We start from the raw sequence: 25,938 nt of genomic DNA, 5'->3' as shown, positions 1-25,938 counted from the left end.
TTTATATGTTTTCGACTCCCGTCTTCATCGGGAAGGTTGAGCCTCCGTATAAAGAAGGTGCAGGGAAAATGCCGAGCCGGAGCGTCGGCAGGTGGGGCAGCTCCCTGGAGCCCCTGGAATTGGCCAAATGGAGCTTTTGGATCGGTTGTCCTCAGCGTCGTGTCGGAAAGCTTCGACATCACCGACATCTCCATCTTTTGCCAAGTTAGCTACCTATTCTTTTGTCTGGCAGCCATGCTACAACTGATACCTCTATCCCAACGTGACGTCAAACCCCGACTCTAACTGAGCGAGAGCAGAGCATGCTGTCTCCCCGCCGTCTGATCTCGTCTCGTCCTCTGCCACCGAACCGAGTGCCCGCCGCCGCCCTGTTTCCCCGTGTTGCCCGAGTGCCAGGCCCGCTGCCCGCTGCCCGCTGTTCGTCCCCCGCGCCGTAAACGCGTGAACCGGTCCTTCGCAAACATCCTTACCTACCATACGCACACCACCCAACCAATGTCTTGGGACTTGCTGCAGCGGTTTCTCGAGAGCGATGTCTTTAACCAGAATCCTTTCCTCTCGGTGTCGTACCTCTCGTATGTTACTCCTAGCGTCCAGCGCATAGGACAGGACAGCTGTTACAAATACAAAAAAGTCACGGACCGCTGACCGCTTGCCTCCCACCTCTGCAGACGATATGCCGACCACATAGGCATTCACTATGTGTTGTGCAACAAGCTTCGCCAATTTCCCTACGAGGACATCGAGTTCTTCCTGCCGCAACTGTGCCATCTTATTATAAGCGTCGACAATGAGTCCATGGCTCTGGAGGAATTCCTCCTGGACCTATGCGAGGAGTCGGTGACAGCAGCGCTCCTGGTTCGTTTCTTTGGTTCAGCATATGTACCGCAAACCTCGGTATACTGACCATCGTGGCTAGACCTTTTGGTTGTTTCAAACTTACCTCCATGACCTCTCATCGAATCCGCAAACCGAGGCTTTCAGTACTTGCCGCCGAGTCTACAACAAGGTGCAACACATAGTGTTTGGGGTATCAGACGTTAGAAGACAGGAAAAGATTGTGGAAAATGCACTGCCGGTGACTGTCTTGGGGAGCTTCGTGTTGGCGAGCATTGCTTTGCCCATGTTGCCTGGCTGGGCGGGACCCCTTGCTGTTGCGCAAGCGAGAAGACCACGCCCTGTTATCGAAAGCATCGCCGAGCCAGTCGCCGCTGCTCCTCAGATTCAGAATAAGAATGTGCCTGCTAGAGCGCATACTGTGACGGCCGGGAGTAGCAGGTCCAAACGCGCAAAGGAGAGTCGCATAGCAAGCGCCCCAGACGTCAAGGTTCAGCCCACTTCCCAGAACAACTCGCCCAAAAAACACAGGACCAAACCGTCAAGACCCGGTACGTCTGGGAGCGTAGCAGAGGCACCATTGCCAGAACCAAGCCGGCCTGCTCCAGTTGAAAGTCTGGAAAATCTCAGCCTTGAAGCACGCATCAGCTCGGCATCCTTACCGCTACCTGATTCTCGACCTCGTATCGTTACCAGACCCACCACGCCCCTGACAGCTGGCCTACGACCGCACGACATGTCTAGGAAACATTCGCACAGCGTCAAGACCATGCTGAACCAAGCTGAGATGACCAATGAGCAAAAAATACGGCTCTTGAGACAAAACTACTTTCGCTGCCAGACAGCTTTCTTGACAGCATTGGAGGATATCTCGAACCGCTTGGTGATTGTGCCTAAGCCGGCTCGTCTGAGTGCTCTGCGCGCCGAGCTTGCCTTGATCGCCAGGGACTTGCCTGCCGAGGTTGATATCCCAGTGTTGTGCCCGCCTACTCTAGTAGACGGCTCACCATCGAAAAGCCGCCACCACAGAATAGTCCGGTTGAACCCGGCCGAGGCAACAGTTCTTAACAGTGCTGAAAAAGTGCCGTATCTACTCATGGTGGAAATTCTGAGGGACGATTTTACCTTTGATCCTGACACCCAGGATAACCAGAGGCTGCTTACGACTCTACTGGCCGAGCAGGGGACGAGGAAAAGAATATTCGATTTATCTGATGCCCCTAGCATACCTGCCGTTTCCCGGACACCACCGGCCGAGCCAGTGGTGGATAGCGTTTTCGAGCCAGCTTCTGGAGATCTGGGGGCTTCGCCTATGCTCAAGCCCTCAGATGACGATCTATTTGGCCCTGTACCGCCATTGCCAAGAACTCAGTCGCTCCGGGTTGGCAACCCAAATATCGCTGTTTCTGGGGCTGTAGACAACAAGACAACGCCTCGACACTCTATCCACACTAGTATCTCTGGGTCACCTAGTCCTCCGGCTAGAAGCCGTACTTTGACTATCAGCAACCCGCGAAACAACTCTGTCGATCAGCCTGACTTTTCGGCACTGGCTATTCATATGCGAACGGCATCTCAGATGCTGGCCCAGCTGGACGCAACCAGCGGGAAGCGTCCAAAACAAGAAGTAGCGGCCATCCGCGCCAAGATCATTGCAAGCATGCAGAGTCTGGAGGAGCAGAGCTTTGATCTGGATGACGGCCATGGACCAACGTTTGACACCATCATAGCCAAGGGCGAGGTGGGCTCCGCTGCTGCGACCAGCAATAATAACGCCAATGGAACAACAGACATGGAAAACGAAGGCAGTGCCGGCCCTGAACCAGCAAATATCAACGCCAATGCCGGTATTGACAGGATGGAAAATGACATCAAGACGGGTGGTCTTCAGCGCAAGGGTGACCGTGACGATCCCAGCGCGGCGGTCTTTGGAGAGGCGTGGGAGGTGAAGAAGGAGCGGATCCGCAAGTCTTCGCCGTACGGATGGATGAAGAACTGGGACCTTATGAGCGTCATTATCAAGACAGGCTCTGACTTGAGGCAGGAGGCGTTTGCGTGCCAGTTGATTCGAGTCTGCCACAAGATCTGGGTGGATGCTGGGGTGCCGGTGTGGGTGAAGCTCATGCGGATCCTGGTGACGGGAGAATCATCTGGCTTGATCGAGACGATTGCCAACGGCGTATCCCTTCACTCCATCAAGCGCAGCCTGACGATGGCGTCGATCGAGTCGGGGCAGAACCCAAGGAGGAGGATCGCCACGCTCAAGGACCATTTCGTGAAAGTGTTTGGCAAGCCTGACAGCGAGGGGTACAAGGCTGGCGTGGACGCTTTCAAGAGATCGCTGGCGGCGTACAGCGTTATTTCTTATGTGCTCCAGCTCAAGGACAGGCACAACGGGAACGTGCTGATTGACAACGAGGGGCACATTATTCACATCGACTTTGGGTTCATGCTGTCGAACTCACCGGGGTCGGTTGGGTTTGAGGCGGCGCCGTTCAAGTTTACGTATGAGTATGTGGATGTGCTGGGGGGTGTTGGGTCGGCTGATTATGAGGATTTTAAGAAGCTTTGCAAGCAGGCTTTTCAGGGTGAGTTTTCTATTGGGATATCGTGACGATAGGTGATGTTAACAAGTGGGCAATAGCTCTTCGACGATCAGCGGATAATATCATCGACCTGGTCAGCATGATGGGGCGGGAGAGCAAGATGCCTTGTTATGGAGCGGGCGTCACGCAGGTCACGGCAGCATTGAGGCAGAGGTTTCAGCTGCAGCTGAGCGCGGATGAGGCGGAGCAGTTTGTTGAGACGGATTTGATTGGGAAGTCGTTGGGGAGTTATTACACAAGGCTGTGAGTTTTGCTGCCACCCTTACATCGTCTATAATATACTGACACGAAAGGTGCAAAATAGTTATGATACCTTTCAATATAGAACACAGGGAATCTACTGAGCGGGCGAGGTAGAGTAAGGACAATGACAAGACAGGTGGGTGGGGGAGTGCAGAGGGGGTTAATAGGAGCGTGGTTTTTTTTCTCTTTTTTACAAGATGGTTTCTGGTGTTGGGTGGGGGGAGGCGGTCACACAAAGACACACATATTTTTACAAACAAAAAGCAAGGAAGCAGCACAGCCAGCATATCTTGGACGGCGTTTTTTATTTTCATATAAAAGGGATGATGACTGTTTGATTGTAGATATGGGGAAAGGGGGCGTGATGTATTTGAAAAGTTGGAAAGTTTGGCGGTTATACGTGGCAAGATTCCCATGGTTTTTTCGGTGTTGGAAGATGGGGGTTAAAGGTTGTTAAAGGGGATGGGGGCTGTGGATATAGATAGTTGTGATGGGTAGTTGGTGTTAATGAATGAGAAGAAGGGATGTTGACGCCGACTGTGTGAAGATATGCTGGTTATACTGAAGATTTTGTTCCCTTGTTCAAATGTAGGAAGGATGTTTTCTTATCAAGGTGAGAGAAACGCAGAAGAGGGAACTCAGTTTCATAGAGTTGCCGTATGACATTGGTGGTCATGGTCAGCCATTTCCGGACACTTACTGACTAGGTAAGGCACTTTTGAAGAATACTCTTCACTGTTTTTTTCAGGCCCCATATTCCCAGTAGTTTGCAGTCTTCATTTTTTTTTCTTTTTTTACTACGACGTGCTCAGACGATAGTCGTTGGTTTAGGGTGTGATGATCATCCCGCAAGGCTGCCGTCAGCCTTGAAATGTTGCAGATTCTTGCCGGTTTCGGGGAGGCTGCTATGTGGGAGAATCCGGGAATGGGGTTGCAATCGTGGGCGTGATGGAAGGGGAAGATTTTTATGCAGATCGGATAACGGCTATTGAGCACATTGGTTTTGTGCTGTGTTAAATTTGTGGTGATGTGATGGTGGGAAGTACTTTTGTTGGTGGTGCGGGTAAAGGTGGAAGAATGGTGTGAGTGAGTGGTGTAAGTGAAAGGTCTAACTAAGTGGTGTGAAGTGCCCGATGTATGGTGTAAGTGATGAACGATACACCTAATTGGTGCAAGTGGTTGGTGGTGCCAAAGATGGAAACCATTGGACGACCTGGGGACGCAGGGGCAATCATGATTTCTTTCTTTTTTTGGATGACATTAATGTCTAGAAACTGGGAAGAAGAGGTAAAAGGGGTGTGGTGTAAGGGAAAGATACCGTGCAGAAACAGGGTCAGATCATCGGGTAACGCTGTCTCCCAAAAAGGGATTGTTCGTATGGGCGCCTGGAACCTCTGATGAGTATGGGTTCGGGGAGTGTGGGTGCAGTCGGGAGTGGGCGCCCCTAAACATGCATATTGGCTGCCCGAGTTTTATCGGCTGGGCTGTTGAAGAAAGCAGGTGATAGATCTACAGACGGGACATGTAGTTGGAGTAGTAGCAGGGCGGGGAGTGTCTCACTTGGTTTGGCGGCAGTGTATTCTCGGGGGACGGTAGACAAGCTAGGTCATGTTATTAGGACGGGAAGAAATGTGGGTGGGTACCTTGCTGTTGGTTTCTTGGTAGGGAGAAAGTTGAAGCCATCACGACGTCTTGGCGTTTTGGTGTCCTCGTGACAAAGGGCGGCTTAGGGGCGGTGTGTTTGATGCCGCTCTGCTTCGTCTTGATAGGATTCGATAGAAGGAGTGATGAACTCGAAGCATGATAGGTCTAATACACCCAGACCGCCAGTTCTGTGAATCACCTCACTTCGACGTGATCCGCAGCTGGGTTAAAGCCTTTGGCTAAGATACGGTTTCTGTGCGCCCTGAATGTGCACTTTTGCAAAGTCCTCAATCACAGGACTTGATTGAGGACCATGTTTAAGAGATAGTACTCTGTCATATGCGTCTTCTTCTGCGAGGTCACGACGGAAAGGTATCACAGTGGTGGCAAAATCAAGCCTGATCGGCGGAAGGGCGGGCTAGCTTGCACTAGCTACGCCCAAAGGTGAACAGAGTGAGGCTTTACTGGCAGGCAATTATTTTAGGAAGATATCGTGACTTTTGTGGTAGGTGGAGGTGGAAGCTTGAGGTTACCTCGAGTCTCGCCCTGTATACCTTTGATCTGCGCGATATATGGATGGGACGGGTTGGGTGTTTCCACGGAGAAACAAACCCGGAATAACTTCTCCGTGGAAGAGATGGGAGGAAGGTACCATCCCCATTGACTCCTTGAAACTCCTAGTTCTTCGACAAAGACGAACCACCAGGACAGGTCTCGTCATTTTGTTGGTAGTGTTGTCATGTAACCCCAAACTAAAACACCAAACCGGATTTCAACCTCACTTCTTTCACTCCCGCAGATCTACCAAATAGATTAAATCTACACTACTGACCGGTACTCGCACGGCATCCTGCCCGTCACCGTGACCATCAACATACCATATGCAAGTAAGGTAAGCACAACACATTAGCCGTATGCGACTAAGTAGGTCTGTTTTCTCTCAAAAAGCACCTGCAGTACGACAATTACAAATCATGCCACTTCACATTTTTATTCTAGAAGCACTTTATATCTCATGTTGCCACGCCTGAATATGCTGTAAACTGATCATGTAGTGCTACCCCCACAGAGAGAGACGAACTTGTTCTTCTGCAGTAGAGACCCCGTTGTTGTGTCACTTTGTCACAGCATCCAAGATCAAAACATTGGCTGGGATGTAGGAGGTAGGGCGGAGTGAGTACCCGGCCGAGAGGCGGATATGAGCATGAATATGGTGATGATTTGCCTTGCATTGGTGTGTGTAGATCATCTCGAGATGACGGGACCGGAAGAGCTAATGATATCCAACACATGGAGATAGGGCGGGAAGCAGATAGTCTGGTTACTGAAGGTTTGTTCCATCAGTGTGATAACATTAGGTACCTACAGCTGCGTTTCGTTGTGGTTGCATTTCGTAACAACTCCAGTCATGGCCACCAGACAGACAGTAATGAAAATTAAACGTGGTAACAAACATCTCGGAGTGCTTCCTTTTCCCTTCCTTACCCTAGTCTTTTTAACCTGCCCCCCCAAACGTACCGTACCCTATACCGTACCGTAACCCCATGCCCCAAAAAGAAACAGAGACCAAGAAAGAAAACGTGTTGTTGATAAGCCAGAAAACCCCTCAGAAACTAAGACGCTCACTTATACCAAGGAGAGATACATGTTTTTTTTTTTTTCCCAGTGTGTTTTTGTTTAGTGTCATGCGCCGATGACACGGTCATCATATGACCATGACACGAGAACCAAACCATCAAAGGAAAAACCCCAAGCGAGAAAACAACAGTAGAAACGCCCGGTTCCTTACCTGCATATCATGACATTTGTCCTCCCGTCCTGCAGCAGCCCACATCTCGGCCGTAGCCTTACCGTCCTGCTGTGCCATGTCCGCCCTAGACAACCACTCCCCAATCCGCCCACCCCTCCCCCCAATCATCACATCCTATGATCCCCAGCCCTACTCTACTCCTCCCTCTGCCCAGTCCCCGCACTCGGCGGCGGCGGCGGAGGGGGAGGAGGGGGAGGAGGCGGCGGAGCAGCAGCACCCATATGCATCACCGGCATCCCCCCCGGCATCGGCATCGGCATCCCCATCCCCATCGGCATAGGCCAAGAACACATATTCATCCCCCCGTTCCCATTCCCATTCTTCCCACCCCCCATCACAGCCCTAATCCCGGGCAAATTGCCCCCCTGCCCCTGCCCCTGCTGTTGTCCCTGGTTACCCTCACCCCCCATCGACACAACCTCAACCTCGAACCTCACCACCCCCTTCGGCCCCAACGCAGAGATAAACCGTGTCAGGTCATCCCCGGGGTAGTTTCTCAAATCGTAGTCCTCCCCATCAACCTGGACGCTGACAACCGTTGCCCGTAAATGCCAGAGGCGAGCAGGGGATTTATCCGCCGTTGTCACGTTGGAGAACGACGCCGGAGAGCGTCTGACGTAGGCGAGGGCTGTGTCCTGGAGCGAACAAACGGAAAGGGGGCCTTGCTCGAGGGTGCGTTGCTCGCCGTGGTGGCGCCAGTGGATGTGCAGGAGGATGTCGTGCTGGGGCGGACCGCTAGGTCGATGAGGTGTGGGATTGGTACCATTAAGGCGGGGAGGGACGTTAGATTTGGTGGTAGGGACCGCAGGGGGGGTGGGTGTGATGTAAGAATGGGGGTGTCCCATCATCCAGCCCAACGGCGGCCCTGCTTGGGGGTTGGGTGGTCCTGGGGGGGGAGGGGGAGGGGGAGGAGCCATCATGGGTTGGAACCCGCGCGGCGGGACGCAGCGCACACGTTGGGAGAACCCATTGCCGTTGAAGAAAGGGGGGCGGCGGTTGACGAGGGGGACAACCGTTTGTACGTCCGAGTCGAGCTCGTTTTCGGAGGATTCATCAGATGACCTTGAGCGGGAGCGAGATCGGGCGGGGGACCGGGAACGGGAGCGAGAGCGGCGGGCGGGTTGGGATTTGGGGGGTGCTTGGGTGTATGGGTTGGGAATCGTGGCTGGTTTACCCTTGGCGCGCTTCTTGAGCAGACCAGTCGAGGTGACGGAGACGGTCTCGTTGTCTGAGAAGGACTCCTCCTCGTAGGTGGTGGAAGGGGACTGGTCAACCGTCACAGTCGAAGAAACAGAGGCAGTGTCGCTGTCGCTTCCGTCCTCGCTGTCGTCACTCGAGGGCTTGAGGCTCCGCTTCTTCTTGAGGCTGGCGGCAAAGACGTATCCATTGGTAGATATGTAGTTCTGCACAGCCGTGGCAGACTTGAGGTGAAGGCCGTGGATGGCCTCTTGGAGAGAAGGTGCGAGTTCGGACATGAGGACCTCCCGCTCGCCCTGCTCGACTCTCAGGACCAGGGCCTTGAACTTGCCCAGAGGTTCCAGCGCCGTGACCAACGAGATATCCGCATCCTGACGACTGAAGAACTTGCAGTTTTCTGGGGAGGAGACCATATTAGTGGCTGAGACTGACAAACCTGCAGGGAACGGCTTGGCTTCGATGTAGGACATATAGCGGTGAGTAAACGTACCAATAACCTGAGAACGCAAGTCAATTGCTGGCGGAGGAGCCATGGGAGCCATGCTCGAGCTGAGATGGTGCCGGGTAGGTGTTTTCTGGGCAGAGTCAAAGTAATAAGAGGGTACTAGCATTGGGTAATCCAACCCCGGGTAGACGAGCTGGTGATGATATGACTGAAGTCTCAAAGTCCAGAAAGAAAGACTGGACGAAGGTAGGGATGGGCTACATACTTATACCTGTTTGTAGAAAGCTCAACGTCTCACACCGGCAACGTTTGTGCTTCCTCAAGAGGGGCCACCCGTGACAAGGCATGAGGCCCTTCGGGAAATGGAGAGGGGGGGTGACAGAAACAGAGCCGTGTGTCTGGACTCTCGAGGACGAGTGGAAAACGAGGCGGACTTTGCATGCCCGGGTGATGCATATGTAGGTGACAGGACAGAAAACTGGGGGTTTCCGAAGCGTACCAAACTATACGGATGCCCCGGGATAAGAACATAACAGCCACGCGGTGAGCAGATACACTGCATGCCAATGCCGTCAATATAGAAGTCGTTGAGCGGCTCAGTCGCCCGGCAAAAGAGTGGATGAGGGAAAGAGGAGAAATACCAAGATGAGCAGCCGGCATACCTTAGGTACTACAAGCGTACCCATCGGTTAGACACCGTTCTTGTCTCGCACGAAACCAGAATGGGTAGTCACTTGACGTTGTGTGTCCGGCCGGATACCATTGCTTTGTTGTATTTCAACCATCCATCCAAAGCCACGGACGCAGACATTGTTATTGTGTTGCCATGTCGATGGCAAAGATGAAGCCGTTTTATGCTCTATGTGTGTGATACAACCACGGTCCGCACCTTTTGGCGATCGGCTTGATCATATCACATCTGACTGAGATGCTGTGTACCTTGGTGGACCCGGACTGCGAAGACAATGTGAAATTTGTGTGCCATTGAGAAATTCGTTCGAGGCGTTCCATCACATCGATATCTGCTCTGTGATTTACAGCCCTAACCGCTGTGGCAGATGCAGGCGTTGACCGGCGGTGAAGAGACCGATAAGATGCCGAAGAGCGGTGTCCGAGCTCGCCGAAAGAGTGAGTGATATCGATCTGCCCCCCAAGCCTCATTCTGACCATCCAAGCCAAGAGTCAACACAGTCTGTATAATTCCAAATTCTTGGGATTGACTTACAGTATGATACAATTGGATATAATTATCCGTGTCCCAAGTCCAATTGGCAAGCAAGCCACCAACCAGGAACACCCGCATCAGCCTCCACATCATAACAATTCCCGTCCAATCGTTCACGATCGTCGCACCTCAGCTTCAGTTTTGATGCCGAGCAAAATGTCAAGATCCGTCCTTCCCGGCATTGTAGGGCTGCTTGAGCATATACGTGACATTTTATGCTTGTACCGAAGGATTCAGAAGCCGATTGCCCTTCACAATGCCGGGGATGGTGCCCTGTCACCCCTTGGCGTAACAATTGATTGTTGTATTAGGCTACCTAGTATCATCTAACAGCACGTTTTTTTGCCTGCATGAGCCCTTCACCCAACCGTCAATCTCTCAAGCCGATCCTTCACGGCATCTACCATCATCGACTCCCTATCCAACAAGCTCATGACTTGTGCCATCTTCGCCTTGCGGATATCCGCCGGGATCCTCACGCTAGGCGCCGGCGAGGCGGGCCCGTTTTCAGACGCCTCTCCCTGTTTCCGTTGCAGCCGCTCGGCCTGCGCCAGAAGCGAGTCGCTGAGCTCCTTAATCTCTTCGAACCGCTTCCAGGGCTGTCTGGTCTTGGAGTCAATGGGCGAGGTATCGACTTCGGATCCAAAGATGCTATTCTCAAAGCCCTTCACCTCCTCCACCCAAGCCTTCTCCTTGTCGCTCAGGTCGCGAGTCGTGGCGCGGCCGAGCTTCTTCTTGATCCTTTCCATCCTGCTGGCCAATTCCTCCTGGCGTCTCTGCGCTTGATCAATGCGTGACCTGGTGAGCTCGTTGATCGAAATAGGATCGTCGTCTTCCTCTCCTAGGTCATCGCCCGTGATCGTATCAATTCTCTTCTTGACCTCCCCTGCCTTGATCAGCTGGTCTCTGAGTTCAAACTGAAGCGCTTCGCACTTCCTGAACAGTTCCGCTACCGCGTTCTGGATCTCAAACACCTCGTTGCTAGCTACCTTGTGACCCTCCGTGAACACTTCAAGCGTCGCCATGGACAACCTGATCTCCTGCTGAAGCAACGGTCTTCTCCGACCCGTCTTGAGAAGATCAACCCACGCCGACACGGCGTTTTTGTTGCTAACCAGCACATCCGAGGGATGGAAAACAGGCCGGGGGTGCCACACCACTTCTGGCTCGGGAATTTCCAATTGCTCATGGACAATCGGCGAGTCTCTTGCAACATGCACGAGCTCAAGCTCTGGCGTGTCGAAAAAGATGGCGATGGGCTGATTATGAGTGGATGAGAGCAGAAGGTGACCAATGTCTTGGTCGCGAATAACAACAGGCGCTGAAAGCACATTAAGCCCTCGAGGCTGAGTAAACACTCGCTCCCGCTCTGAGCTATGACTCTGAACCAACACATCAATGCGAAAATCTGCGCCAGCTTCCGACTCGCCCGAGAGCTCACTTTCGAGGCGTGAAACCCAAGGTTCCAGGTTGACAAGAGTGATGCCGACAGGGTTGGTCACGTAAAAAGAATACTTGGAAGTGGCATCCTCGCTAAACATGGGCCAACTGTCGGGCGTAAGTTCTGCGGGCTTGACAGTGTCGAATGTCTGAAAAGTGAGCAGGCTTTGTGTTCTGGGGGTCGCAGAAGATGGCCTCAGCTTGCTCTTAACTTTTGAGGGCAACCACTCAGCTTCCACCCCTTCGGCTGCCAGGCAGATTTTAACCTGGCCACTGGTAGACAGCAGACAAACGACGGAGAGGGACAGCCCATTCTCCCCCTCTTCATCCATGAGCAGCTCCTCATCTTCTCCCATCATCAGATCCGACATATTTGGCTTCTCTCCAACGACGTAGATGTCTTTTAGTTCAACCTCATCGTCCTGCTCGTCCTCGGGGTTTAGGTCAAAGTCGAAAGGTCCCTGTAATTTTGGAACAATTCCCGGACGAGCTGGCCGGCTGTAAACTTCCACCTCGCCATTTCCACCGGGAGCTTCCACAATCTTTGGCTCTTGATTGTCCAGATCAGACATCCACTGCAGCTGCTGCTGGGCCAAAAGACGATCCTCATATGTGGCATCTGGGCTATCCTCCGTAGTCGCTACTCTGGAGACAATCGATACTGACAGGGAAGGAATAAGTGTTGGAGGCGGAGCCCAACGCTTGGGAAGAAGAGGGCACAGGGCGTACACGTCGCCTCCCGTCATAGCAATCCACAGAGTCATTGGCGACCAGCCACCGGAGTTTCTAGCTGGGAAGCATGCTGCCGCGACTTCCATGTCAAAAGAATCAGGCGAGAACGCCTTGTTCGTCGCTGATACAGAGGCACTAAAGTCCTGATCCACACAGGTTCCATCTGCCAGCCTTTTGAGGTCGACAGCCAAGGTGGCGGCGTCAAAGCTCCAGCGGTCAGTGGCTGACAACTCCCAGATCCGCACGACAGCATCCTCGGTAACAGTGACCAGCGCTGTGCCATTAACACCCAACGGATGCCAGATTGCCGAGACGACGGCCGATCGAGAAGTGACGTGAGTAGTAGGCCCGAGCGTATAAAACTTGGGCTTGAAAGGAGTCGAATCGCGGGCGTTGAGATGGGTCGAGTCGGGAAGAATGCAAATGTGAACAGTGTGAGACGTCAAGACGGCGAGAAAGTCGTTGTTTGGGGACATGACCAGCTGGCGAATGTCTTCGGCAACGGGTGTTTTGATGATCTATGCGACAGATGATTAGCAACAGAGCTACACCGACGACGCCAGGACCGGCACGACTGCTTACCCTGTACCCCTCTGGACCAGAATGTCCGTTTGCAGCCTCCTCATCGTAGACCTCAAAGTCGTTTGGTTCCTTCTTGAAGCGAACACCACCCGTATGCGCCTGCTTGGTCTCCCAAGATTCCTTCAGGTCGACCAAATCTCCCCATCTTATCTGCTTCCCCACAGCCACAAAAACTTCAGTTCCTCGATGCGCAATAGCTCTCCGGGGGCCTGGCTTCGGTTTCTTGTTATATGCCAAAGAAGAGGTTTTCGTTTCGTCGCTGGAGGGCTCAAAGAGCTTATGGCCTGGGCTGGGCTCATTCAGCCAACTGGGTGCGAAGCTTTTGACTCTGGGCATGTTCGCTGCCAGCGCAGGGCGTGGTAGTGTTGCGATTGCAAGGTTTTGCTTTGTCCAAACTGTCGTCAAATCGAAATCGATATCGCGGAAAGAGTGAGGACTGGCACGATGCGTCAGGGTGTGATGTGATCAAACAGTTGGCAGTGCCCAAAGTATACAGCAAAAAAAGAAGCAGGGCTGATTTGTTCGAGATGGCTGGAAATGGAAGCTCTTCAAAGGAGCTGCTGGTTCTCTTAGCGCGTTCCTCTGGCGTCGCCCGGCCAGCTCGCTAGCTTTTGATTTTGTGGCAGGCACAGGTGTCTTGGCAATGCTATCACTGGACCCACCCCTGTCTGGTGCGCTGCCGCAGGGGCCCACCTAGAATTGAAAGTCGCTGACAGATGCGACAGGCTGAGGCAACGGTTCAACTTTCAACAAACATTTATCACGAAAATTATACCCATCAAGATGAGAGGAGTACGCGCCACAGTAGACCGTCTTGACCGCCCAAGCGCCTACTTTAACAACGCCAGAGTGAGTTCCCTCGTCTGACTTTAGCTTCGACTTCCGCAAAGACATGGCATCTAACCACTGCAACTACTGTACAGCACAAGCGAAGACGATTCGACAAGGACCAACGTGATGGCGATGACGACACAGCAGGCATGCACCCCGAGAACCGGGAGGACGACGACCCATTGAAGAATGCCACCACTCTTTATGTGGGCAACCTGCAAGTCCCCCCTCTCTCGACGCGAAGCCTCCCGAGGTCTACAAGGCTGACTGTTGTTTAGGTCCTTCTTCACCACCGAGGAGCAAGTGTACGAGCTTTTCAGCAAATGTGGCGAAATCAAGCGATTGGTCATGGGGCTCGACAGATTCAACAAGACGCCGTGTGGGTTCTGCTTTGTTGAGTACTACACACATCAGGATGCGCTGGATTGTATGAAGTATATTGGAGGAACCAAGCTGGACGAACGTATCATTAGAACGGATCTGGATCCTGGTTTCGAGGAGGGTCGACAGTATGGCCGCGGAAAGTCGGGAGGACAGGTGCGTGACGAGTACCGCGAAGATTACGATGAAGGTCGCGGTGGCCTCGGCCGCGCTATTGCGCGGGAGCGTGAAGGCAGGGACTTTGTTGATGACGGACGGCTGAGATAGGTGGGCTAAGATTGTTGACTGGTTGCGCTGGCCAACTGATCGGAACTTGATACCCTGGAAACATCAAAGAATGATTTTTCCACGTACGACAGACATAATGTGTTACTTCCAGGCCTGCATTGGCCGACTATTAGAAGGCTGTATAGCTGATGTGAATCCTGATCAATCACCACGGAGCCCGGGCTCCTGTCTGGACCTTTGTGATTAAACATCAAGTGTAGTTTAGAATATCGATTTTGTTCTATCAAATCCCATCATAAACGCCTTGGATTTCATTTGGTATAATACACAGGATATACATGTCCAAGCCTACGCCCATCGTCTCTGGTTTAGAAACCAGGTGGGTTGAGTCTTTGCGACACGCGAGTCCACTTGGGGAGTTCTAGAGTCCATGTTAGCCGCCAATACCAGCCTTACCCAAATCCTGTATAAATCCCACGTACTGTGAATGCCCTTGCGGTATCTCTTCTCTTTCCGGTCGAAAATGGTGTACTTGTCCTTCGCCAGCATCTCAGCCTCGGTAGGCATCTCGGCCTTCCACCGCTCCAACGACTTGACCGTCTCGCCCTTCTTTGCCAGCGCCGTGCTCAGTGTCTCGACGACGTTATCGACGGCCTTTAGCCTCTGTCGTTGGCGGTACTTTTGCGTGGGGGAGAGGCGCCATGGGATCTTCCTGTTTTTGCGTCAGCCCGTTGCCCGTGACATATTTCTCGGTGGATAGTTCTGTATTACCATAGAAGACCCCCGCTCAGGGAATTCGTCGCTCTGAAGGCCCCAAACATGTTGACCGTTTGTCTGCTGGGGTTGGGGAGGGGGGGGTTGGAGAGACTCGGACGTTCAAACCGCTCGGGACTTTGTCGGCGGCGGGCCTCTTTTCCAAAAAATCGTGGCTCGCCGGCGGCAGGCCAATCACTGGGCGCCGAGCGCCCCGTTGATTGATTTATGGGGCACCCCGCGACCCACTCCCAGCTGCCGCCTTGCAGCGCTAGCGCCTGGGATGGGTGACCTTCTGGAGCTGTCCTGTCCGGCTTATCGATGAAATGCTGAAGCTATCTCCAACATCCAAGAATCTACAATACGCTTGACTGATACCCAGCCCCTGATCGGCCGATGATGAAGACTATCGATTCCGACTGAACACATCCACACGAAATCAACATACCAAACCCCCACACGGCGAACGATCCCGGCGCAACCACTCCCCTCTATCCCCCGATATCTCCTACTAGACAGAGCTCGAAAAGATGTCCTACTACTTCGCCATCCTCTCCCCCCTCGACACCCCCCTCTTCGAACACGAATTCGGCACCTCCAAATCCGGCGGCGACGGCCACCCCCGCTTCACTGACCAAGCCCGCCACCTCAACCAGTTCATCCTCCACTCCTCCCTCGATATCGTCGAGGAGCTCCAGTGGACCCAGCCAGGCCTCTACCTAAAAGTAATCGACAAGTTCTTCCAAAACTACATCTCCGCCTTCGTCACCGCCTCCAACGTCAAATTTCTGCTACTTCACCAGCCCACCACTTCTGTCCCCGCCGCCAACGGGGAGGCCAACACGGCGCAGGCGGCCGCCTCGTCGAGGGTGAACTCTACTTCTGTCGGGGCGAATCCTACGTCTCCCCAGACGGAGGAGGCCATCAAGAATTTTATGGGGGAGGTGTACGAGAATTATGTCAAGGCGGTCATGAGCCCGTTTTACAAGGCGCCGAATATGGAGATTAGGAGTCCGGTTTTTAGGCAGAGGGTTGCGGCGGCGGGGAGGAAGTATCTTTAGACAGTGAGGATTACGCGACGGTAGAAGAGGACAGTCAGATACCCCCAAGACGCGAATGATCACATACACGTTCGTTGTTGGAGGACAGGGTTGTTAGATACCCAAAAACACCATAATATCATCACATCACATCACATTTCAGGTCTAAACACAAAAGTAGGGTATTATGTTCATTCGTTCTTCTGCCTGGTATTGCAAATCATCCATCGCCATGAATGTTTCCCCCCTCCCTCCCGAGTATTCCATAAACGCCAGCCTGAACAAAAAACACAGAGCTTATAACCACCATCCCTGATCTGGTTGTGTGTCCATCATGCCAAATATGTTGTGAAAAAACCGACCGCGAATAAAGAGAAAACACGCTTTGATTATCAATAGGTGATCGGCGGAGGTGTTTAACCACCGAAACCGTAGAGAGTGCGGCCTTGGCGCTTGAGGGCGTAGACAACGTCGAGAGAGGTGACGGTCTTGCGCTTGGCGTGCTCGGTGTAGGTGACGGCGTCACGAATGACACCCTCGAGGAAGGACTTGAGGACGCCACGGGTCTCCTCGTAGATCACTGGGATAACTGGTCAGTATGGGTGATGGGAGAAGTGTGTGGAAGAGAAGGGAACATACTAGCAGAAATACGCTTGACACCACCACGACGAGCAAGACGGCGGATAGCGGGCTTGGTGATGCCCTGGATGTTGTCACGAAGAATCTTTCTGTGACGCTTGGCACCGCCCTTGCCGAGACCCTTGCCACCCTTTCCACCTGTTGATTGTTAGTGACATGATGGATGATGAACGATGGCGATGACAATGACGATGATGCTTATGAAGTCGTCGACGACGATGATGACAGTGATGAGAAGGCTTGGTGGTATTGGAAGGCAGTCGTGGTGGTAATCGACGCGTTGCATGGAACAGAAGACGCGTCGGTTACCCCACCTCAAACCACCAAGCCGACCGGATCACCACTCATCATCACCACCACCACCACCTACTTGCAGCAGCGACGACGGCGACGGATAATCACCATCCAACCAAAATCGAAAAACGAAATCGCGGATGTAACTTACGGCCAGTCATCTTGATGAAGGTTTGTTAAAAAGTAGTTGAGATGGATACTTGTTGATGAAGAAATCGACGATATGTAAATCGACGATACTAACAGCGATTGATGGATGAAGCAGTAAAGTGAGAAGTTGGCAAAAGTGAGAGAGAGGGAGAGTTGGGAAATAAATACAGCAGGTAACTTCCAAAGCCGCAGGCGGAGAACCACACACGGGAGCACCTCACAATCACTGATTCACTTTGCGCAGCAGGGCAGGACACCAAAAAAGGGCACTAAACCTTTTTCAGGTTGGGAGACAGGGGGGTGTGTGGCCAGATTTTTTGGGTAAAGGGAAAAAATCACCCACTTTTGATGTGCAAAACCCAGCCGTGAATTGGCGGCGCAATCGCTGCCAGAAAAATGCGCGCTGTGATTCCAACTTTTTGTTGCCGTTGGGTGCGCTTGGTTGCGGCCAGTGCGTTTTGGAGCCAAAAAATGGCCCGTGCTTTCCCTTCTTTCCCCCTTGGATCAGAGCGAGATCAGCCAGAAAATCAATGCAGCGGTGGTCCGTGCATGGGTCGGTGATCCCCTCATTATCTGGAATTTCCTTTTTCGGATCCAACAAAAAAACGCGACACTGATGAAGAACAGAGAGAAAGAGGGGAGGAAGCCTGGAAAACGGGTGCCTGCTGCATATTTGTATTTTCCACAGGGTGTCCATCAGCTCCATCTCTGAGAGGCAACACTTTGTCAAATCAGCCGGCTAGACTCCTCAACCGAGTCTTCCACTCTTGAGGTACCAAGGTACTCACGCGTCACATCACGAAGTGATCTCGGATAGAAGGACACGCTGGTTGCCATCTTCAAGCTGGCAGTCAGGTCAGCCAACCTAATGCCTGTATTATGATCCATTTTTGTACACCCTACCCTTTCTACAGCCCATTTCCCAGTCCGCCCTTCCGTCTTGCTTATTGTGTTGTTGATGTCCGCCAACTCCATCCTATACATGCCGGACAATGCATGCTGAACTACTCATACAAAAAACCAAAGGCCCAGCCCGACCCTGGGTGTTACACACCTTGTGCCCTCCAGAAACGCCATTGCCATGCAAAACAATGCCGACCTGCTGTGATGAAGAAAGAAAAAACCGATGCCCCCTCTACAGTCGCTCCCCCCTTGGGAAAACACTCACTCCTCTTGCCCTGAGCTCCAGTTGATTTCCACACGCTCACGAGGTGGACTGGATACTCCATCAATATTTCGTTCGATTCGGAGGACAGGATAACTTCATGTTCCAACGTCATCATAATACTCGTGAGACTCAATGCACCATCGAGTCCTCTATGCAATCATCGTCTTCCAGGCCCTCGATCTCCTGTTTGATTTGTGAACTCGCCTGCAATAAATTTGTCAGTGTCATGCTCTCAGTAATGCACGATTGGGAGAGAATTTACCTTGGGATCTAGACTCAGAGCAATGGTGAAGTGGCGCACTGCCAACTTCTTGTCTCCGAGCAACTTGGACAGTTTGCCAAGCAAAAAGTGTACTTGCGCCTTGTCCGGCGCAAGATCCCGCAGAACCAAAAGCTCCTGCTGCGCTTCTTCGAACTGACCAGTCGCCATGAGAGCCCGGGCTTTCTTGTGTCGGATTTCCGGTGCCCGTGGCGCCAGCTCGACGGCCCGAGAGAAGTAAGGAAGCGCCTGGCCGATCTGCTTCTGCCGTTGCAGCACAGTTCCCACGCAACAAATCAAGACAGCGTGGTCTGGGTGGATAACCAAAGCTGCCTTGTAATGACTCAGCGCCTTGTCCCAATTGCCCAACTTTTCAAACACCTTCCCGATTCCGTAGTAGGCATTGTAATGCCGCTTGTCGGCTGAAATAGCCTGTCGATATGCCGTAAGGGCCTTGTCATATTCCTCATTCTCTACGTGCTCGTGTCCTTGGAGTGTGTACGCGTAGGCGAATTTGGGGTGTAGCTGAATCGCACGCTTGAAACAACGCAGCGCCTGCTCGTGATCGCAAGCAAGGGACCACGCATTGCCCAAGGCGCACCAGGCATAGGGTGAATCCCATACGGCGTCGACGAGTTCGTGTGCCAGGAACGATAGATCAGTCTCCTTCCTGAGATGCCAGAGGACTGTTGAGTATACCTCCATGTCCTCGTGGCGAGTAGGGGCTAGCATTCGGAGGCGTCTGAATAGCTTTTCGGCTTCAGCATAATTTGCCTGCTCATATTGCGCCCTGCCCATCCGGGCCAACACCCATGGGGTGTCTTGGTGGCTGCGAGGGAGCGACAGAAACGCCGCCAACGCGTCTTTGCAGCGGAATTGTGATGAGAGGAGGTATCCAGTGGCCATCTTTTTCAAGAGCTCTAGAATCCATCTCAATGCTTCGTCAATCTTGACCGGCTCAGGTTCAACAAGCGTCATCTTGGGCGGTGGCGCTTGCACCATCGGCGGCGGTTCCTTAAACCGCGGAGCTTCGGCCTGATCGACATCCATTCCATTTTCCTCAATAGGCTTCCGATTGCCACTAACAACCCTGCCAACCACGGCTGCCCCTGGGCGGCCTATCCTAGAAATAGGGGGTCTAGCCTTCCTCAGTTCTCGGGTAGCCGTGGTCCCCAGAGCCGTAGCACCAGCGTTCGCCCTCGACGCAGGTGGTCTCGGCAACACATTCAGTCTCGCACTCCTCCGTGGCTCCTCACCATTGGCTGGACGTGGCTGTACTGGATGCCCCGATGCTGTGCGTTTTCTATCGGTCACTGATGAAATCGCGGTAGGTTTGGACCAATTATCTGTTGATGGATCTGCTGCTTGTTCTTGGGTTCTTTCTCTTCTCTTTGAACCCAAACGATAACCACCAAGTCTTGGTGGAGGTTCGAAGATGGCAGGTTCCACTGCTTGGGCACCACGGGTCCGACGGTTTGGTGCCTGTGGTGGTTCCGACGGGTGACCTAATCGTGATACCTGAGGCTCAGGAGCACCAACCGGCGCAGAGCCAGTTGGGGTTTCCATTCCATCCGATCCATTCCTGCTTCCTTGATTGCCATTGTACCTCGAGTGGGCCGCAGCAAACTTGGCCATCAAGTCATTAGGGGCAGGTTCGGTAAATAAGTCGTTTCTGGAAGGGTCCATATGGTACGTTGCAGGACGGGGGGCGTCAAATGGATCACTCTCGCTGGTTGATTGTATGCCAGCCTTCCTTTGGAGGGGCTCGGGGCCGTTCGGTTCGCTTGCTGTGCCGTTTTCCAAGTCGAAGTTGCGCGCAAACGGCTCATTAAACCTGAAAACATTTGGTATCCTGACGTCGACCCCCATATCGCAAAGCGCGGTAAAGGCATCCCACATCAAAGGGTTGGCTTTCAACGCTTCCTCGAAGCATGGTACCGCTTTCTTCTTGTCGTCCAATGCTCGATATAACTTTCCTAAAAGACAGCTGCACGCCGCGCCGTCGGGATACGGAGATCTTGATGAAGCGCTGTGTTTTCCGATGCTGCATTTAGTAGCCCACAGTGCCCTCGCCTTCTCCAGAGCTGTGATTCCATCCTTGTATTTCTCCAGGTCAAAACAGGCCTGCGCAAATATAAAGGCACATCCCAAGTGTACACCTCGAAGGCCTGGTGGCTTGCTGATTTCGTAGGCCGATCTGGAATCGCCAAGGCGAAAATGGCAGAGGGATAGTAGATAGGCTGATTCGGAGGAGCGTGGGTCGTAGGCCTGCAGGCGTTCGGCGAAGAATATGGCGCTGTCATAGGCAAAGTTGTCAAGATGATAGTGAACTGTTTGCCTTAGCAATGTGGCGACCGTGGCGCTATTAGGTGCCATCGTGTGAGGATCAGCGACGCCGAATAGGGGTATGCGACCTGGTAGTATTGAGGGATGCTATCGGCTACGTTGATCCATGGAATCGCAAGAAACGACGTTGCTCCTCGTCGATGCACCTTGGTGGAATGAAGCAGCCTTGATCGGGTGGTCAAACGAGAGGCTGGCCGTAAACGTTTTCCAGGGGTGGGCGACAAAGAATCGTTGGAGGGGTGTGTTTTGATGGATAGGCAGGGAGGGCGGCGTCGGGAAAGAGATGGTCGATGCAGCTGTTGTGATTTAAGTAAAAGATTATTGGCCTCCTAAGAGTATCGCGACAGATAATCGAATACCTGATGTCGAGCCAAAGAGCGTCGCCAGCTTCGTGCGGTGTCGAAGTGTGGTTAGTGATGGCGACGCAGAGCAATAGAAAAAAAACAAGGCAACAATGGCGGGCCCGCAAGACGTAGCAACCTGGGACTGTCGTCAAATTCTATCGGGACCCCCGAGAGCATGGCTTCCAAAAACGTAAAGGGAAGGCGGTGGCTCGAATGATGAAGAGCTGCTTGTCGTCATCCAGCACATCCAGCCCCAAGCTGGTCTTCTCAACCCTGCTTGTGCCCGTGAACTCGAGGGAAGCACCACAAGAAAGTGAATGGGGGTCTCGCGATGTTGTGGTGGGCGCGGCAACCAGCCTTCATTGGCTACGCGCCGTCAGCGGTTGGACCTGCCGGGCAACCCAACCTTTCCGGTGGGTTCTCTCCTCTCTAGCCACCCGTACCCAGCCACAACATAACCGCTGTCAATGTCTTCTGCACATTCCCAGCCCCTCCTCGCCGCATGCATATTCATTATCGACTGTAAGCAAGTAAAAATACTACAGAGTCAATTAGCCGTAGCCGTTGGTCTCCAATAATTATGCCTAGCAAATTTCATGAAAATGCATAGTTGGCTAAGATTCTCGCTCTGGTACTTCGAGGTCGCGTGCAAGGGCCAAACTAGCCACACGATGCCGTCATAGGTCCCTGAAAGTCGTTCTTGGTGATTTCCAACGTCGAAGCTGCTTCTTTCGACGAGCGCCGTCTTACATAGCGTTAACCGCTCATAAAGTGCTGCCGTGTGTCGCTTGCATTTCCCCAAAAAGACCACATATGTCTTCAAATGTAAATGAACGCTTTTCTTCGAAGTTTTCGTGTAGAATCAAGCCACTTCATTTTGTGTGGGTCCATCCAGGGGTCCTGCAATCGGCCACGAATGGCATTAGCTCGAGCTTAAACCCACTTCAACGTCTTTCCTCAACCGTCGACCGTCAACGACATCTCACGCCAATTCGACAACTCAGCCTGGACTACCACAGCATCTCACCATGGCTCAAAAGGCACGCAAAGATAGAGCCAAGTCCAATGTGGCAACGCTCAACAACCTCCATCTCGGCTCACTCATCGTCAATGGCCTCTTCCTGCTGCTCAACTTCATCTTCAGGTCACGGTCCCTTCTGACCTGGTTCGTCCTCTCGCTTCCCAGCTTTGTCTGCCAGTTCATCTTGGAAAAGTCGGGCCGTCCGACATACGACCCCTCCACCAAGGCTCTCAAGTCATCCGGAGAGGATCTTGCGGCTGCTGGACTCACCGAGTACATGTTCGACGTGGTCTGGGTGACTTGGGCCGCCGCCATTCTCGTGGCTCTTTTCGGAAACTGGGCTTGGTTCCTATGGACTATCGTGCCCGCTTATGGGCTCTACAAGGGCTATGGCATGTTTGGTGCTGCTAGGCAAATGGCTCAACTAGGTGGAAGCGCGGATGCCGGTGCACCTGCCGTTGGCAACCGCAAGCAACGGCGGGCGGCAGCTTAATTCTACTCGACGAAACTTCTATTATATACTTATGCCTTGTGGCATTCGAGCTCCCTTGACCACTCCTCCAGCACCTGCGGCTCTACATCCCTCACCAACACGTGGACATGATCGACTGTCCGCACACTCTGAAGGGCCACCCAATTCTTGAACCAAATCACCTTTTTCTCGCCTCCCGGTCCGAGCCGGTCTACGAAGAATCTCTTGATGAAATCGGCCACGATCTTCCTGCTTTGATGCGTCATGTCTCCGACGGTATCATCTGTGGCAATGGGAGTGCGTGTCCAGACAACGATGTGAGATATGCCTGGAGCGAAGCCGTAGGGCCAGTCATTCATGAGAACGCGGTAGTCGGATGGGTTCTCAAACGGGATACTGGAAGCTGGAGTGAAGGGTGGTTTGCCCCAGGCCTTGGGGAGCCGATGGGTAATGAGAAAGTTGGTTATGTTGCCATACTCGGCTTTTGTCTCGGTAGTCCACTTGATGTACCGCCGAAGATCGGATGGCTTTCTCTTGAGAAGATGGAGATCGTTGTTCTCTGAGCATGTGTTAGATGAGTAGTCTCAGGGCACCAAATAGATGAGCAGTATGGGCAAGCCGTACGAAGGATCACACATAACTCGTCCCAGTCATGGCATTTGAACTCTTCGTCGGTCTGTGAGAGCACCCATTTGTCGACCTCTGTCAGGGGAAAGGGAGCGTCGACCTGGGCCAGTGTATCGGTATTCTCACCCATGGCTGGGATGTGTTTACCCGGTAAATCTCTTGTTGCACCTGTGCCGCGATGGTGGGGTTGTCTCTGGGGCTTCTTCAAGGTTCCACCGCTAAATCGTCTGGCGAAGGAAGCAGAAGCTTGTTCGACAATAACACGCTGAGCGGGAGCCAAGGACGGGCCGGGTGTTGAGAGGCGCTGTCTGAGGAGATGCAGACCCTTGATGTTGTGCGTCGGACGAAGCATTGCTTCACCTTTCTAAACAATGGCGTCCGCCCATCGGAGGACTCGGTGTTATCGCTACTATCAGATAGTATAGCTGGCCTGTCACTTTTTGTCACTGCCCCGTCAAGACGCGACGACGCTGCCAAGATGCCAACAAGGTGTCAACCAGCCGGGGGGTACCAGAATTGTTGAACCACAGGCGGCACCATCGCTGTAGATTTGGTGGGGCCCCGGTTTTCAGAAGCCACTCCCCGGGCAGAATCGGTCCAGCCCGCGCCAAATCGGCCCACTTTCAGTCTCCCACCCCCGTTCCGCTCGACGCTCGAGAAATCATTTTTCAGTTGACGGCTCCCCGTCTTGATCCTTTTTTTTTGGCGGTTGCGGACGGACTCACCTCGTGCGTCACCTCTCTAGATCCTCTCCTCACCTTCTGTCGTCCACGGCCAGACAGATCGACACAGCCGAATCGCCCAACATGTCCGACTCTCTGCTTGCGAAGAAGTATGTCGACGGGATATACATCCCGGCCGGTCTCATCGTGCTCGGCACCGCCATTCTGAAGCGCGAGTTCCTGCACTACGCCGTGCTCGTCGCCATTGCCCTCGGCGCCATCAAGTTCATCCGGACCCGTATGTCACATTGGAACACTCTGGCCATTCCTAGGGAGCGTTAGCTAACGTCCATGCAGAGCCCAAGAAGGTCCTCAAGCCAGATGCCTTCCAGGAGTTTGAGCTCAAGGAGAAGACCATCATCTCCCACAATGTAGCCATGTAAGCCACTTCCTGCCCGCCGGCATCAATAGCCACCAACTAACCAACGCCCTCTAGCTACCGCTTCGCTCTCCCCAACCCATCCGATATCCTCGGCCTCCCCATCGGCCAGCACATCTCGATCGGCGCCCATCTCCCCCAGCCCGATGGCACCACCAAGGAAATCGTCCGCTCCTACACCCCCGTCTCTGGTGACCACCAGCCCGGCTACTTCGATCTCCTCATCAAGTCCTACCCTACCGGTAACATCTCCAAGCACATGGCCGGTCTTGCCGTTGGCCAGACCATCCGCGTCAAGGGCCCCAAGGGCGCTTTCGTCTACACTCCCAACATGGTCCGTCACTTTGGCATGATCGCCGGCGGTACTGGTATCACCCCCATGCTCCAGGTCATCCGCGCCATTGTCCGCGGCCGCAAGGCTGGCGACACCACCCAGGTCGATCTCATCTTTGCCAACGTCACCAAGGAGGACATTCTGCTCAAGGAGGACCTCGACGCGCTCACCAAGGAGGACAAGGGCATCCGCGTGCACTACGTTTTAGACAAGCCCCCTGCGGACTGGCAGGGCGGTGTTGGCTATGTTACCGGCGATATGATCACCGTAGGTTTTTTCTCTACTCGTTCTAAAAAAGAACAATTGCTAACGGTTTATACAGAAATGGCTCCCCAAGCCCGCCGAGGATGTCAAGCTTCTTCTCTGCGGCCCCCCTCCCATGGTCAGCGGCCTCAAGAAGACTGCGGAGGCTCTTGGCTTCAAGAAGGCCAGGCCCGTCAGCAAGCTCGAGGACCAGATCTTTGCTTTCTAAGGTGGCCCAGAGTGTCGGTGTTAATGAGGTGAAAAAGTTGTGTACGACAAGAGGAGGGATCGCGGGGGGGAATGGTGACTTGTTATGCTGCCAATGATCCCCGACGTCCCAAGTTAGGGGCAACCCTAGCTTTTATACGTCCTAATTATCAAAACGATAGTTATAATGACATGCATGGCCTTTTTTGTATACAGATAGATTGGAAATGATTTTGGAGTTGGGTGGCATCATGGTGTACTTGTTTGTTTGTGGAATATTGGAGTTTGCCACCCCCTTTTCGTTGGAGGGCATGTCCTTTGTTTGTATACCGCCTATGCTGCGTTGCTATGGTCAATTTATTGCACAACTTGGTAGGTATTCCAGATCAATCTAAACAATCTTTGATGTCAAATTTGCAGAGCGAGGAGCTCTTCCCTCATGATGATGAATGCTATCTAATTGAGCAGGGAAGTCTTCCAACCTGTCCCAACCTTCCTGATAATGTACATGTATCGTACAATCCTTCTTGGAGATTGTCTTGCACCCCTTGTATGTCCGTCCTGCCTTAGCCTGGCGATGTACCCATCCCATCCCAATGCCTTGTCGCATATCCGATGCCCATAATATACAATCAGGTGAGATCTTCAACCCATGCCAATCCCTTGTTCAGAGTCCTGTCCCATGCCAATCCCTTGTTCAAAGTCCTGTCCCATGCCATTCCAAGCCCATCCATATAGA

The 25,938-nt window shown here is 53.0% G+C and overlaps 12 protein-coding genes across 12 annotated transcripts; 5 read left to right on the top strand and 7 right to left on the bottom strand.

Moving 5' to 3' along the window:
- Positions 1-172: 172 nt before the first annotated feature.
- Positions 173-4,223, top strand: PIK1 (Phosphatidylinositol 4-kinase pik1alpha (PI4-kinase)(PtdIns-4-kinase)). The gene is made up of 5 exons (XM_062881834.1): positions 173-575; positions 672-858; positions 920-3,425; positions 3,482-3,686; positions 3,748-4,223. Exons 1-5 carry the CDS (start codon positions 496-498, stop codon positions 3,785-3,787), a joined length of 3,018 nt encoding a protein of 1,005 aa, XP_062727980.1. The 5' UTR covers positions 173-495; the 3' UTR covers positions 3,788-4,223.
- Positions 4,224-7,106: 2,883 nt separating this feature from the next.
- QC761_702500 (uncharacterized protein) lies at positions 7,107-8,948 on the bottom strand (the record flags this gene model as incomplete). The annotated part of the gene is made up of 2 exons (XM_062881835.1): positions 7,107-8,734; positions 8,828-8,948. The coding sequence occupies 2 exons, from the start codon at positions 8,946-8,948 to the stop codon at positions 7,275-7,277; spliced, it is 1,581 nt and encodes a 526-aa protein (XP_062727979.1). The 3' UTR covers positions 7,107-7,274.
- Positions 8,949-9,824: 876 nt separating this feature from the next.
- QC761_0103780 (uncharacterized protein) lies at positions 9,825-10,100 on the bottom strand (the record flags this gene model as incomplete). Its single annotated transcript, XM_062873147.1, has 2 exons — positions 9,825-9,944; positions 10,008-10,100. 2 exons carry the CDS (start codon positions 10,098-10,100, stop codon positions 9,825-9,827), a joined length of 213 nt encoding a protein of 70 aa, XP_062727978.1.
- Positions 10,101-10,366: 266 nt separating this feature from the next.
- On the bottom strand, positions 10,367-13,383 carry NUP82 (Nucleoporin nup82; the record flags this gene model as incomplete). The annotated part of the gene is made up of 2 exons (XM_062881836.1): positions 12,762-13,383; positions 10,367-12,697 (listed from the first exon to the last, which is right to left on the bottom strand). Exons 1-2 carry the CDS (start codon positions 13,095-13,097, stop codon positions 10,367-10,369), a joined length of 2,667 nt encoding a protein of 888 aa, XP_062727977.1. The 5' UTR covers positions 13,098-13,383.
- Positions 13,384-13,544: 161 nt separating this feature from the next.
- Positions 13,545-14,240, top strand: CBC2 (nuclear cap binding complex subunit; the record flags this gene model as incomplete). Its single annotated transcript, XM_062881837.1, has 3 exons — positions 13,545-13,610; positions 13,685-13,809; positions 13,871-14,240. 3 exons carry the CDS (start codon positions 13,545-13,547, stop codon positions 14,238-14,240), a joined length of 561 nt encoding a protein of 186 aa, XP_062727976.1.
- A 204-nt stretch (positions 14,241-14,444) lies between these two features.
- Positions 14,445-15,093, bottom strand: QC761_702530 (uncharacterized protein). Its single transcript, XM_062881838.1, has 3 exons — positions 14,973-15,093; positions 14,684-14,913; positions 14,445-14,622 (listed from the first exon to the last, which is right to left on the bottom strand). Exons 1-3 carry the CDS (start codon positions 15,020-15,022, stop codon positions 14,570-14,572), a joined length of 333 nt encoding a protein of 110 aa, XP_062727975.1. The 5' UTR covers positions 15,023-15,093; the 3' UTR covers positions 14,445-14,569.
- Positions 15,094-15,484: 391 nt separating this feature from the next.
- Positions 15,485-16,015, top strand: TRS20 (TRAPP subunit; the record flags this gene model as incomplete). The annotated part of the gene is made up of 1 exon (XM_062881839.1): positions 15,485-16,015. The coding sequence occupies one exon, from the start codon at positions 15,485-15,487 to the stop codon at positions 16,013-16,015; it is 531 nt and encodes a 176-aa protein (XP_062727974.1).
- A 45-nt stretch (positions 16,016-16,060) lies between these two features.
- On the bottom strand, positions 16,061-17,088 carry HHF1_2 (Histone H4; the record flags this gene model as incomplete). The annotated part of the gene is made up of 3 exons (XM_062873146.1): positions 16,061-16,574; positions 16,634-16,771; positions 17,079-17,088. 3 exons carry the CDS (start codon positions 17,086-17,088, stop codon positions 16,411-16,413), a joined length of 312 nt encoding a protein of 103 aa, XP_062727973.1. The 3' UTR covers positions 16,061-16,410.
- A 1,286-nt stretch (positions 17,089-18,374) lies between these two features.
- Positions 18,375-21,694, bottom strand: CDC27 (anaphase-promoting complex subunit cdc27; the record flags this gene model as incomplete). The annotated part of the gene is made up of 2 exons (XM_062881840.1): positions 18,508-21,694; positions 18,375-18,449 (listed from the first exon to the last, which is right to left on the bottom strand). Exons 1-2 carry the CDS (start codon positions 20,878-20,880, stop codon positions 18,375-18,377), a joined length of 2,448 nt encoding a protein of 815 aa, XP_062727972.1. The 5' UTR covers positions 20,881-21,694.
- Positions 21,695-22,222: 528 nt separating this feature from the next.
- Positions 22,223-22,708, top strand: QC761_702570 (uncharacterized protein; the record flags this gene model as incomplete). Its single annotated transcript, XM_062881841.1, has 1 exon — positions 22,223-22,708. One exon carries the CDS (start codon positions 22,223-22,225, stop codon positions 22,706-22,708), a length of 486 nt encoding a protein of 161 aa, XP_062727971.1.
- A 29-nt stretch (positions 22,709-22,737) lies between these two features.
- QC761_702580 (uncharacterized protein) lies at positions 22,738-23,666 on the bottom strand (the record flags this gene model as incomplete). The annotated part of the gene is made up of 2 exons (XM_062881842.1): positions 22,738-23,246; positions 23,312-23,666. 2 exons carry the CDS (start codon positions 23,664-23,666, stop codon positions 22,738-22,740), a joined length of 864 nt encoding a protein of 287 aa, XP_062727970.1.
- Positions 23,667-23,812: 146 nt separating this feature from the next.
- CBR1 (NADH-cytochrome b5 reductase) lies at positions 23,813-25,486 on the top strand. Its single transcript, XM_062881843.1, has 4 exons — positions 23,813-24,274; positions 24,334-24,415; positions 24,473-25,016; positions 25,072-25,486. Exons 1-4 carry the CDS (start codon positions 24,121-24,123, stop codon positions 25,219-25,221), a joined length of 930 nt encoding a protein of 309 aa, XP_062727969.1. The 5' UTR covers positions 23,813-24,120; the 3' UTR covers positions 25,222-25,486.
- Positions 25,487-25,938: the final 452 nt, after the last annotated feature.

The sequence above is a fragment of the Podospora bellae-mahoneyi genome, chromosome 7, assembly GCF_035222275.1.
Source record: "Podospora bellae-mahoneyi strain CBS 112042 chromosome 7, whole genome shotgun sequence".
NCBI lineage: Eukaryota > Fungi > Ascomycota > Sordariomycetes > Sordariales > Podosporaceae > Podospora > Podospora bellae-mahoneyi.
This window is presented reverse-complemented; position numbering and strand designations above follow the sequence as displayed.